The sequence below is a fragment of the Electrophorus electricus genome, chromosome 7 (assembly GCF_013358815.1).
Source record: "Electrophorus electricus isolate fEleEle1 chromosome 7, fEleEle1.pri, whole genome shotgun sequence".
In the NCBI taxonomy this organism is placed as follows: Eukaryota; Metazoa; Chordata; class Actinopteri; order Gymnotiformes; family Gymnotidae; genus Electrophorus; species Electrophorus electricus.
In genome coordinates, this window is record NC_049541.1 from 22152496 (window position 1) to 22164924 (window position 12429).

The 12429-nt window shown below is 47.1% G+C and overlaps 1 protein-coding gene across 2 annotated transcripts in view; it reads right to left on the reverse strand.

Annotated features, from left to right (window-relative positions):
* The window catches only part of grm8a (glutamate receptor, metabotropic 8a), a 159020-nt gene extending 147001 nt beyond the window's left edge, over positions 1–12019 (reverse strand). The window contains exons 1-2 of one of the 2 annotated variants that reach the window (XM_027007489.2): positions 11967–12019; positions 8593–9426 (exon numbers count right to left, since the gene is read on the reverse strand). In XM_027007489.2, the coding sequence (XP_026863290.1) occupies positions 8593–9114 (522 nt within the window). In that variant the 5' untranslated portion in view covers positions 9115–9426; positions 11967–12019. Of the gene's footprint in view, positions 1–8592; positions 9427–10026; positions 10114–11966 lie in introns of those variants that run through there. The other variant, XM_027007490.2, reaches the window with a different exon arrangement.
* Between the last annotated feature and the right edge of the window lie 410 nt (positions 12020–12429).

Consider the following 12429-nt stretch of genomic DNA (forward strand, 5'->3'; position numbering starts at 1 on the left):
TGTCGCTCTCTCTCTCTCTCTGTCTCTCTCTCTGTGTCGCTCTCTCTCTCTGTGTCGCTCTCTCTCGTCTCTCTCTCTCTCTCTCTGTCTCTCTCCTCGTCGCTCTCTCTCTCTCTCGTCTCTCTCTCGTGTCTCTCTCTCTCTCTGTGTCGCACTCTCTCGTCTCTCTCTCTCTCTCTCTCTCCTTGTCGCTCTCTTTCTCTGTCTCTCTCTCCCTCTCTCGTCTCTCTCTCTGTCTCTCTCCTTGTCTCGCTCTCTCTCTCTCTCTCTTTCTCTCTCTCTCGTCTCTCTCTGTCTCTCTCCTTGTCGCGCTCTCTCTCTCTCTGTCTCTCTCTCTCTCCTTGTTGCTCTCTCTCTCTGTCTCTCTCTCCCTCTCTCATCTCTCTCTCTCCCTCTCTCTCTCTCTCCTTGTCGCTCTCTCTCTCTGTCTCTCTCTCCCTCTCTCGTCTCTCTCTCTGTCGCTCTCCTTGTCGCTCTCTCTCTCTCTCGTCTCTCTCTCTCGTCTCTCTCTCTCTCTCTGTGTCTCTCTCTGTGTCGCTCTCTCTCTCGTCTCTCTCTCTCTGTGTTTCTCTCTCTCTCTGTGTCGCTCTCTCTCGTCTCTCTCTCTCTCTCTCTCTCTCTCTCTCCTTGTCGCTCTTTCTCTGTCTCTCTCTCCCTCTCTCGTCTCTCTCTCTCTGTCTCTCTCCTTGTCTCGCTCTCTCTCTCTCTCTCTTTCTCTCTCTCGTCTCTCTCTCTCTCTCGTCTCTCTCTCTGTCTCTCTCCTTGTCACGCTCTCTCTCTCTCTGTCTGTCTCTCTCTCTCTCCTTGTCGCTCTCTCTCTCTCTGTCTCTCTCTCCCTCTCTCGTCTCTCTCTCTCTCTCTCTCTCTCTCCCTCTCTCTCTCTCTCTCCTTGTCGCTCTCTCTCTGTCTCTCTCTCCCTCTCTCGTCTCTCTCTGTCTCTCTCCTTGTCTCGCTCTCTCTCTCTCTTTCTCTCTCTCGTCTCTCTCTCTCTCATCTCTCTCTCTCTGTCTCTCTCCTTGTTGCACTCTCTCTCTGTCTCTCTCTCTCTCGTCTCTCTCTCTCTCTCGTCTCTCTCTCTGTCTCTCTCCTTGTCACGCTCTCTCTCTCTCTGTCTGTCTCTCTCTCTCTCCTTGTCGCTCTCTCTCTCTCTGTCTCTCTCTCCCTCTCTCGTCTCTCTCTCTCCCTCTCTCTCTCTCTCTCTCCCTCTCTCTCTCTCTCTCCTTGTCGCTCTCTCTCTGTCTCTCTCTCCCTCTCTCGTCTCTCTCTGTCTCTCTCCTTGTCGCTCTCTCTCTCGTCTCTCTCTCTCGTCTCTCTCTCTCTCTGTGTCTCTCTCTCTCCTTGTCGCTCTCTCTCTCTCTCGTCTCTCTCTCTCTGTGTCTCTCTCTCTCTGTGTCGCTCTCTCTCGTCTCTCTCTCTCTCTCTCCTTGTCGCTCTCTTTCTCTGTCTCTCTCTCCCTCTCTCGTCTCTCTCTCTGTCTCTCTCCTTGTCTCGCTCTCTCTCTCTCTTTCTCTCTCTCGTCTCTCTCTCTCTCATCTCTCTCTCTCTGTCTCTCTCCTTGTTGCACTCTCTCTCTCTGTCTCTCTCTCTCTCGTCTCTCTCTCTCTCTCTGTGTGTCTCTCTCTGTGTGTCTCTCTCTCTCTCTGTGTGTCTCTCTCTCTCTATCTCTCTCACTGTGTTTCTCTCTCTTTCTCTGCAGGTTCTTTTTCCTTCATCTTCCATTGTAAAACATCCAGAGCTCTGCTGCAACTTTCCAACATCCTCTCATGTGACTCACTCACTGCAGTCACTCCACTGGTTCCGTTCCATGTGACAGAGAGAAGCAGAACTCTTGTCCATGCCTTCGAGGCCTTGAATGGCTTGGCTTGTTGCTTCCTTGAAGTTTCCGACTGTGATGTGATTCGTGTTGCCCCCACACAGGTTCTTTGACTAAATGTCTCTAGTTTGACAGGAAAACAAAGCTGTTCTGGAGCTGCTTATCCATGAAGAGAAATATACTTTAATCACCAAATTAAAATCTACTGAGTGGAGAAGCTTCTGCTCCAACAGACACCACAAACCAGACACCAGACTACCACCAGACGCAAGACTACCAACTAACACCAGACAACAAGTCTTAGACCTTCACAGGAACTGGAACCTTTTAGAAAAAGACAGCAAGAGCCTTTCCCCATCATCTCTTTAAAACAGCTCATCAGGAGGCATCTGAAGGACAAGGCTGCACTGAAACAAAGTGCTGGAAAGGTGACAGAGGAAGATGGATGCCTGTGATGTGTAATACACACGAAGGTTGATGGACTGACCACAGGAACGAGAAACTCTTATCAGGAGACCCTAAAAGAACCATTACACCCCAACACTGACCCACAGCAGGCTCCACCTCCTATTAAAGGGCTTATAATGTGTATACGCAGACCTTTGTACATGATAGCATGCTGCTGGTTTGGTGCATCACAATGTGAATGCGTTTGGCAATTACATGCTAAAATAACCATCGTGGTTTTGGCATAATGAAGCAACAAATGACTTGTTAACTCCAAGCAACAGGTATCTATTTTCTCAGTCTACGTTGCAACACATTTCAGACTGTGAATTACAGTGTCTTCAAAAACAAACACTCAGCAATTTACCTCTCAACACGAGGCAGACATGCTAATGTTTTTGTTCCTGGAGCAGAAAGTGAGGTGAGGTGCTTTGCATTTGGGGACATGACTGATGTTATTAGTGACAGATACAACATTGTTAACCTTCCAAAGGTCCCTGCTTGAGTAGCCAGGTGAGAAAGAAACAAAACCTAGTGTGGGGGGTTATTGTGCTGTTTACTTACCCCTACCCCACTTACTTGACCCTACCCCACTTACCCCTACCCCATATACCTACAACTGATGAAAGATATAGGTGCAAGAAAGGTTCTGACTGATCTGACTGAATTATAATTACACATGTATGAGAAAAGCAAATTAGATTGGATAGCACAGCATAGGTTATGAGAATATGCACAGCCAGCTTTAGTTCCGCAACGCTAACCCAGCCTGCTTTATCGGAGCATTACAGTTCAGCTAGTTCACTTTATGGTTTATCATAGTAAACATGCATAAGACTGGAAACTTTACAGGGGACTGGTGTCAGTAATCAATAACTACAGCAGGGTCTTTAGTTTGTGAGAACTTAAGCCTTTAGATTACATAATGGCGTCTGAAGAGCTGAGCTTCACGTGAGTTTAAGGTAGACCACAGTTAATTCGCATAATACAAGCCAGTTAGTTACACATAACAACTGGCTAGAGAGTCACCACCTTCTGGTTTCACCCCTGCCACAGGAAAACAATCGGAGAACAGGGATCACAGCCTCAGTGTCTCACAGCTGGTGGTAGGACAGTGATTTACAGTCCTGAATAACAACTGGCCGTTCCTTCTGGCAATGTGTTCCCAGAATGTGATGGAACCAGTCTGTTGGGACCAGTATGATGGGACCACTCTTATCTCCACACACACACACACACACACATACACACACACACACACACACACACACACACACAGAGCGGTGTGGCAGATGAACACAGGGTTTGGCCTACAACCTGAAAACAGCAAAACCCACAAAACACAATAGAAACATAGAAAGTACAGAGTATTACAACACCGGACCACAAGGACAGAAAACATACACACACAGAGGACAGTTAGAGACACGAGACAAAGTGAACTGTGGTTATATCCCCACCGAGACAAGGGCTGTTTCAGAAAGCAGGTTTAAACTTAACTGTGAACTCTGAGTTGACCCATCTCAGCCCAACATACCCAGACCTAAAATGTCAGTGATGGAAGTCAGTAAACTCTGGGTAGACTGAACATAACTGAAGGTGCTCACAGTTAACATCCTACAGTGCTGATAAAAGGACTAATCACAGATGATAATGACCTACTTGTGTTCAGGTTACATTTACATTTATGGCATTTAGCAGATGCTCTTATCCAGAGCGACTTACAACAGTGCTTTGTCCTGTCCTCATAGAATACATCCAGCAGGTTAGAGTCCAAAATAGAAATGAACTAGAATACTGTGGAAATACAGGGATCACTGCTGATGACTAGAAGTGCAGAATACATATAAGCTCTATAACAGAAAACACTCTGTAATAAACAATAAGTGCTGGAGTTAGTCAGCGTATGAGCACTTAACATCAGTGTAATAAACAATACCCTACAATAAATACTACGTGTCCCAATATAAGACCCACAGGTGTCCCATTTACCCAGTATAAGACCCATACATGTCCAAATGCAGTATATATGAATCAAAAGGAGGCACAGTTGTGTTTCGTAATAACATAGTCATGGTCATAAATGACTTTTATAGACCTTTTGCTAAATGCTCGGTAGATTAAATATTCACATGACATTTTTGAAACATACATGCAGGGGGACAGTGATGTTCTGATTATTTAGTGAGAGGTAATTTTACACCTGTGGGGTCTCTTAAGGACTTTATTGTCTCTGCCACCGTTGTGGTATCCTCACATAGCTAAATATTATTATTATTAAATATATTATTATTATTGATTAACATTATTTATATTTAGAATATTACTTTTTTATTTATAATTCTAACTTATTAACTATTATTGATAGGGGAGAAAAGCAAGTATATTGTAAATTTTGTCATTGCCTGGAAGGATTTTTAATTGCATACATTAACTACTGAATGTGGCTTTCTGCAGGATATAAGAAATAAAAGAAACTCCAGTGACGTGGAGCGCTTGATGACTTTCCCAGGCTTACAGCCAGGAAAACTGCAGCTCAGGAGTGCTGCACCTGAACTTTGTGAATAGCACACATGACGACAAAAAGAATAAACATTATGTTCGCCGCTCTCTGTTAAAAGAAATCTTAAAACATATATAAACAAATACACAATACTGATTTGTATACAGAATGTGTGATTTGTAGTTAAAGGGAGGGCGAATCCTCAATCCTGCAGTCTATCAAGGGAAATGCGATGGTGAAAAACAAACAAAAAAAAAGGCTAAAAAAAATACTCATCAAAATGTTTAAACAAAGTCTAATCACTCCTAATATTTTTAGATTATTACTCATAATCAATCTTAATAATTTTATATTATTAGTTGTAATCAATCACAATTCGCATCATTATGATCAGTTTTAGAGTGGTTTGTGCTGCTGATTTGGGCAGGATTCACTCTAGATTATGTCCAGTAAAACTGCTATGTAGCAGGTTCTCAGCTTCTTGCTGCATCATCTAACCATCATCTAACTCAGTCTCCACAAACTCCATGTTAACTGATTTGGGTTTGTTGCTTAACCTGCTCTCTGGAGTATCAGGGTGGAGACAACAAACCAAAACTAAAACAAAACCACATGGCTGTAACATTAAGTGAATGGGAGGTGGACGCAAATGCTGAGGAGAGTGAGATTTATACAAGACCTCACCTGAGGTGGTCCTGTACTGAGAGGAGAGACAGGACCTCACCCGAGGTGGTCCTGTACTGAGAGGAGAGACAGGACCTCACCCGAGGTGGTCCTGTACTGAGAGGAGAGACAGGACCTCACCCGAGGTGGTCCTGTACTGAGAGGAGAGACAGGACCTCACCCGAGGTGGTCCTGTACTGAGTGGAGAGACAGGACCTCACCCGAGGTGGTCCTGTACTGAGTGGAGAGACAGGACCTCACCTGAGGTGCACCTGGTCAGAGAAGAGCTGTGAGTCACTGGATATTCAGACAAATGATGCCCATGAAGTGATTGGCAACAATGCAAACCTCTAAACTGTTTAAGATTTCTCAGATCCAGTGAACTGATTATGAATTCTGTAATTATCACAGGATACGAAAGAGTGCCCTCATCCACCAGCAGCTGTCAGCTGAGGCATATCGGATTATGTGACTCAACTGAGTGTGAAAACAACTGGAGAGTGGGTGTGCACGTGTGTGTGTCTGTGTGTGTCTGAATGTGTGCTTGCATTACAGAAATTACAGGATTACATGGCGATTACATGTTAGGGCTAGGTTCTTTTTTTTAATAGTATCCGCACGCGCGCATGTGTGTGTGTGTGTGTGTGTGTGTGCACATGCATGGTGAGTATGGAGGTGGTGCTGATTCATGTGTAGAGGTGAGACTCTAATTTAAATTCCCTCACCATTCTAACATGCGGTTCCTACAGGTGACTGCTAGTCTGTGCCATTAGATAGTAGAAGAGTTCAGTGTGAAAGAAACCCCGAAACACCACCATAAACCTGCACAGTCCAGTGCTCACACACACCACCACAAGGGGTTATTGCTGTGGTGTGAGCCAGGCCTTGGGGCCGCACTCGTACAGAGCACCACCCTAAACCTGCACAGTCCAGCACTCACACACACCACAACCATAAACCTGCACAGTCCAGCACTCACACACACCACAACCATAAACCTGCACAGTCCAGCACTCACACACACAACCATAAACCTGCACAGTCCAGCACTCACACACACCACAACCATAAACCTGCATAGTCCAGCACTCACACACACCACCATCCTAAACCTGCATAGTCCAGCATGACACAGGTCCTGCCTGCCATATGTATTTCTTATGAGATGACTTTTTTGGTCCAGAAAGAAACTGCAGTGAAAACTGTTCATGTGAATGTGAAACCCAAATATACACATACAGTGTTGGAGGCTTTTGTAGTTTCCTTTCATCCTAATGTGGAACATGTGATTCGCTGGTAACCTCTACAGCTAAATGTGATTGGCTACTAAACTCTAAAGATTTATGCTGATTGGCTACTAAACTCTACAGGATTATGCTGAATGAATTTGAAGGATACTGTGTTCAGCTCCTTGTGTTGTATTATTCATGAAGCACTGGATGAAGCATTAGCTCAAACATGATCGCAATGCAACAGGGTGTCCGCATTTAAATTCTTTAAATCCTGTTAAACAAATTAATACTTCATTGTGGATATGCGGGCATACACACACACACACTCTCTCTCTCTCTCTCTCTCTCAGTCACAGTCCCATATTTACCAGTGAAAGGGGTTATTGCTGTAGTATGAGCCAGGCCTCGCGGCCGCACTGGACTCCAAGAGACATGACACACTCCTTCATTACTCATGACAGAGATCCTGCCCACATCAACCACTCCTGCCCTGCTCAGCTAATGAACAGGAGGCCAGTGCCAGGCAGCCTGGCTCATTAATGGGTCATTGTTAATTGGCCACGCGATGTTGTGCATCGTCTCTGCAGAGACCGCAAGGAGCAGAAGTGTTTGCCGTCCTGTTGGGTAGAATGGCCGTGGTCTCAGGGGCGAGTGTGACATTCACGCTGAACATATTACCCAGGAGGCATGTGGAGACAGGGCAGGCACTCTCCAAGCCTGTGACACTGTTTCTGTAAGACTGACTGCTTTTTAATTGGTTGTCATAATTGAACTTTATCTATTTGCTGAGCTGACAATGACAGCACATGCAGGTTTAATAGCCTGCTGAGAGGGACACACAGAGTTTGTGGTCCTTTAATATCCAGGGTGAGCGTAGAGGATTCACCTCAACACAATATCCGGCCAGGGACAAAGCCTCCCCTCTCTCTCCCTCCCTCCCTCCCTCTCTTCTGGCTCTCTTTCTCTCTCTCCCCCTTCCTCCGTCTCTCTCTCCCCCTTCCTCCGTCTCTCTCTCCCCCTTCCCCGTCTCTCTCTCTCTCTCTCTCTCTCTCTCTCTCTCTCTCCCTGCCAACTGTCTCTCTCTCCCCCTTCCCCCGTCTCTCTCTCCCCCTTCCCCCGTCTCTCTCTCTCTCTCTCTCACTCTGTATCCCTCTCTCCCCTCTCCCCCGTCTCTCTCTCTCTCTCACTCGGTCTCTCTCCCCCCTTCTCCTCCGTCTCTCTCTCTCTCTCTCTCTCACTCGGTCTCTCTCTCCCCTCTCCCCCGTCTCTCTCTCTCACTCGGTTTCTCTCCCCCCTTCTCCTCCGTCTCTCTCTCTCTCTCTCTCACTCGGTCTCTCTCTCCCCTCTCCCCCGTCTCTCTCTCTCACTCGGTCTCTCTCCCCCCTTCTCCCCCGTCTCTCTCTCTCTCTCTCTCTCACTCGATCTCTCTCTCTCACTCGGTCTCTCTCCCCCCTTCTCCCCCGTCTCTCTCTCTCACTCGGTCTCTCTCCCCCCTTCTCCTCCATCTCTCTCTCTCTCTCTCTCACTCTGTCTCCCTCCTCCCTCCTCCATCTCTCTCTCTCTCTCTCTCACTCTGTGTCTCTCTCAATCCCACCCCCCACCCCCCCAGGCCATGGCCCAAACATACTGCACGGTCATGAAGAGAACCAGCAGCCTGTCGTGCACATGCGCCTGGCGAACCTCAGGAGAGGGCCCTGGGCCCTCACAACGACTGCCTTCACAACCTCAAAGTGCTTTTACACATATCAAACCAACGCAGCAAAACTACTTCAAAGTGGAAAGAGGTTTAGTCGTGTAACTGCTGAACGGATGAGACTCTGTCACAGGACGTAAGAACAGCAGCCTTCCATTAGGCTCAGAAACATCCCGCCAGTGTCTGAACAAAGCAGGACGTGACGGGATGATGCGGGACATGGTGGCCCGAGGCGTCATACCTTGAACAGTCTCAGGATGTTGGCCACCATAATGGAGACGGAGCTCGCGGAGGCGCCGATCACGCCCACGATCTTGTCAGGCTTGGTGAAGACGGGCGGGTCTCCGTTGGCGCAGCGCACGTCGGAGCCGTCACGTTCGATCAGCGCCTGGACGAAGGTGAGCGACTGCTCCAGTGCGTAGGTGTCACGCGAGCAGGTGTCCAGGATGCGGGCGCCCAGGGTCACGTTGGGTAGCAGCTCGGGGTCCTTGTTGATGAGGTCGATGGCGAAGAGCATCGCCTCCAGACGATGAATCCCTTTCTCCTTCTTCAGCTCCCCACACGGAACGCCACGCTCCCCCCGGGCGTGCACAGGGAACAGGCCGCCCAGGATGATGTCACCATCCAAGCGGATGGAATGGGCGTATTCTGTTGGTAGAGGCTCCACCCGGTGACAGAGGGATGGGAGCCAATATGAAAGCTGCATCGTTAGGAGGAGGAGCCCCCATGAAGCCCAACCAAGCCGCGTTGGTCCTAAAGCCATAGTGATACCGCAGAGACAAGGAACAATCCAGAAATCCCAGAAGGGTAATACCAAGGGGTGTAATGACAAAAGTAGGTGGGACCATCCAGCCGCTTCCACTTAATGATGAGGCCACGCCCCCTTCATGGTGGGGGCGTTGCCAGGGAGATGAGTGCTCCACACATGTCTATGATACATGTCACGGGGAAAATGTGCAGGAACAGTAGAGGAGGGGCGGGACAAGCAGGTGTGACGGGCGCCTCTCTGTCTAATGCAGCAGTGACCTCACATCCTGGTGTAACCTCACATCCTGCTGTGACCTCATGGCTGAGCCTGCAGAAGAGACACAACACTGCGTGAGAGACTGGGAGATGAGCTCACACACACAGACAAGCATGGGAAACTCATCAGAGACATGGTCAACATCAACACTGTGCATTACTGCACCAGAGAAAACCTCCCATGAAACGCTAGTGCTCACCAAAGATATTTACAACAAATGAGAATCAATCTATTAGTATGACAAACAGACTGTGTGATAGAGAACAGAGAAGTGCTGACTGACAATGGCACTGGTTTGTTATATTACAAAAACCTGTTTTGTAATGTTATATGACCCTCATTTGTTATATATGAGCCTGTTATGTTATTTTAGCCTGTTTTGTTATATAAATCTGTTGTTATATATGAGCCTGTTTTGATATTAGGCTATGGACACCAACAAGCCAAAAAAGGTGGAAAAAACACCATATTAAAAAGACCACCATATGAAAAAACACCACCATATTAAAAAGACCACCATATGAAAAAACACCACCATATTAAAAGGAAACTGCAGGATTAATCTCTATTCCTGCATCTGTTTCATATCCACAACCAACAAAAGTCATTTTAATTCTTTTCTCTGTACTTCTTGACTCAAAGCTCACTTACATTTGAAATATAAAGACCATGAAAGACTTTAACTGGGTTCCAAGTCAACAGGCTTTTCCGTTCTTTTCTTTGTACAGGAAAACAAACTGAATTTGTTGTCTGTGCTGAGGCACCATGTGCTACAGAGGTGGCAGATTGTAGCATTCCAGATTGGAGCATTCCTGATTGTAGTATTCCAGACTGGAGCATTCCTTTGAACTGGTCTGTTAGTTTGTTTGAAGCTAAACCTTTCATAGGCCACACTAGTGCTGTTTTCTTATTTTGAACATTCTATTGCGATGGTAAAGGTCAACCTGTTTTCATCTGTTCAACTGATTCAAGATTCGCAACACAGAGCCAGTATGTGTCTATTACAAGTTGCTAGATGGAGGATTGTTGGTGTTGTTTTATTTGTTTTATGTGTTGTTGTTGTTAGTTGCAGGCCAGTCATTATCAAGTGTTTCGCCCGTGGAGGTTACTCTGTCAGATATTTTATAGCGTTCTTGGTGAAGGCGCGCGCCCACACCGGATCGGTGTGAGACGTATTTGGAAGCTCAGTACGGCTGCAGTCGGGCAACAAATGACGTTGTTAGAGTAACTAAAGACTTGAACCGCCGTGAAAATACCGGAATGACGGTCACGGTTCCCTCCTGTCTTCGCCTCATTACGCACCGACGTTCCGTGCCACGTCCGCGTTTACGCAGCGCTCAGCTCGAGACCTGCGCTATCTGCTGTCGTACTGCGCTCGCGGCAGTGATTCCGACCGCCAACAACAGGCGCGAGCCCTCGAGAAGGCTGAGGAGCTCGCGCGGTGCGTATGGTCATGTCATTCTCGCCAAGGATCAAAGCAGTTTGAAGCTCACAGCCTAGCTCGCGCATAGGACTTCCAGTCAAAATGGATGAACTCATCTGAGTTTGATGTATACACCACTTTCTGCACGCGAGATTCAGTGTTACGAAAATCCGGGTTTTATGAAATAAGTTTCATGTCATTTTCCTTCACTTTGATGCTTCAGATTAAACCACCATTTGCCCTGCTGGCGCGCGATAATCCACCCCTCTCTGCTTCCACTAATGAAACCGAACTGATTGCAGCCGCAGACTTGATTATTTCGATGGTTATCGGTGATTATAAGTGACAGAAGGACGGCACGCCACGTCTGCGCCACGTCTTCTCTTCTTTAATTCACAAGTATCGGAATGTCTCGAGTCACGCCGTCTTCTGCCCATCCGATTACATGTTGTCCAGGAGGATCTGTCTCTGGGGATCCAGCAGTGACAGCTCCAGCGCCTCTCCCCTGGGCTTCCCAGCACTTCAGCAGTTGTAGCCTAAAACGTCCTGTTTCCTTGTACGTTTTTTTAAAAATAATCATTTTAATTTGTTCTACAAGTCACGTTTACGTCAATGACCTGTAAGTTCTATAGCAAAACAATGTTTTCAGGACCCCCATTCACATGTTTAATGTGTAAAAGCAAATTTGGTATGATTATGAAATTATGAGAGCGAAAAACAGCCAGCTATCATTTATGCACTATAGTAAGGATCGCCTGAGGTTCCTATATGCGCATTCTTTTTCATTTGTCTTGCCTCATTTACGGTTATTTTACAAATTAGAGAACATTTAAACCGACAGCATTGCATTGACCCATTTATTTTGATGTACATCGTAATACTGGGAGATGCCATCATCTCCACTACTAAAGCGGGGGTTTGCATGCCGCTGGGTCACCCAACTTCACTGCGGAGCTCCGCAACTCGCCCTATGCATCTCCACGCCACACCACCAAAGCACCCACACCACGGCAACACCAACCACCCCATACCACCGCGCTTCAGCTGATGTTAGAAAAGTGTCGGTCATCTCCAGCTGCCAGACACAGACAAACCCCGCGAGTTCCAATTTCCTCATAAAAGTGTGACACGTGTAAAACAGTAACCCGAGAAGCCATTAAGCACCTACCTTATTCGGGATCCTACAGGGCTGGCGTGTGCTCACCGTGCAGCACGCGCTTTGGTGCTGAAAAGAACAGCGCATTCAGCGAGAGCGAATCACAAAAATGTTCTCCGCCACTGTGATTGGTCGTGTCTACACACACGCACGCACACACACACACACACACACACACACACACTTTTTACCCAGTAAGGAGGCATGCAGTCAAACTACAGAAAATGACTTGATTCTAATTATTTTATTAATGGGACTCATACTGAAGACCGACACCTTCCTTCACGTGGCGGAAATTCTTCAGCGCGACGGGAAACCGTCTCGCATCCTAAAATATTAATTTACCTCCCGCACGTGTTCTTAGCCTTCACCCTTTAATATTTCCGGCAGGACACGGACTTTGGCCTGCGCGCGCGGCGCACGAACAGCCTTCCGTCACATTGCGATGTAACGCGCGAAGAAAAACAACGCACGT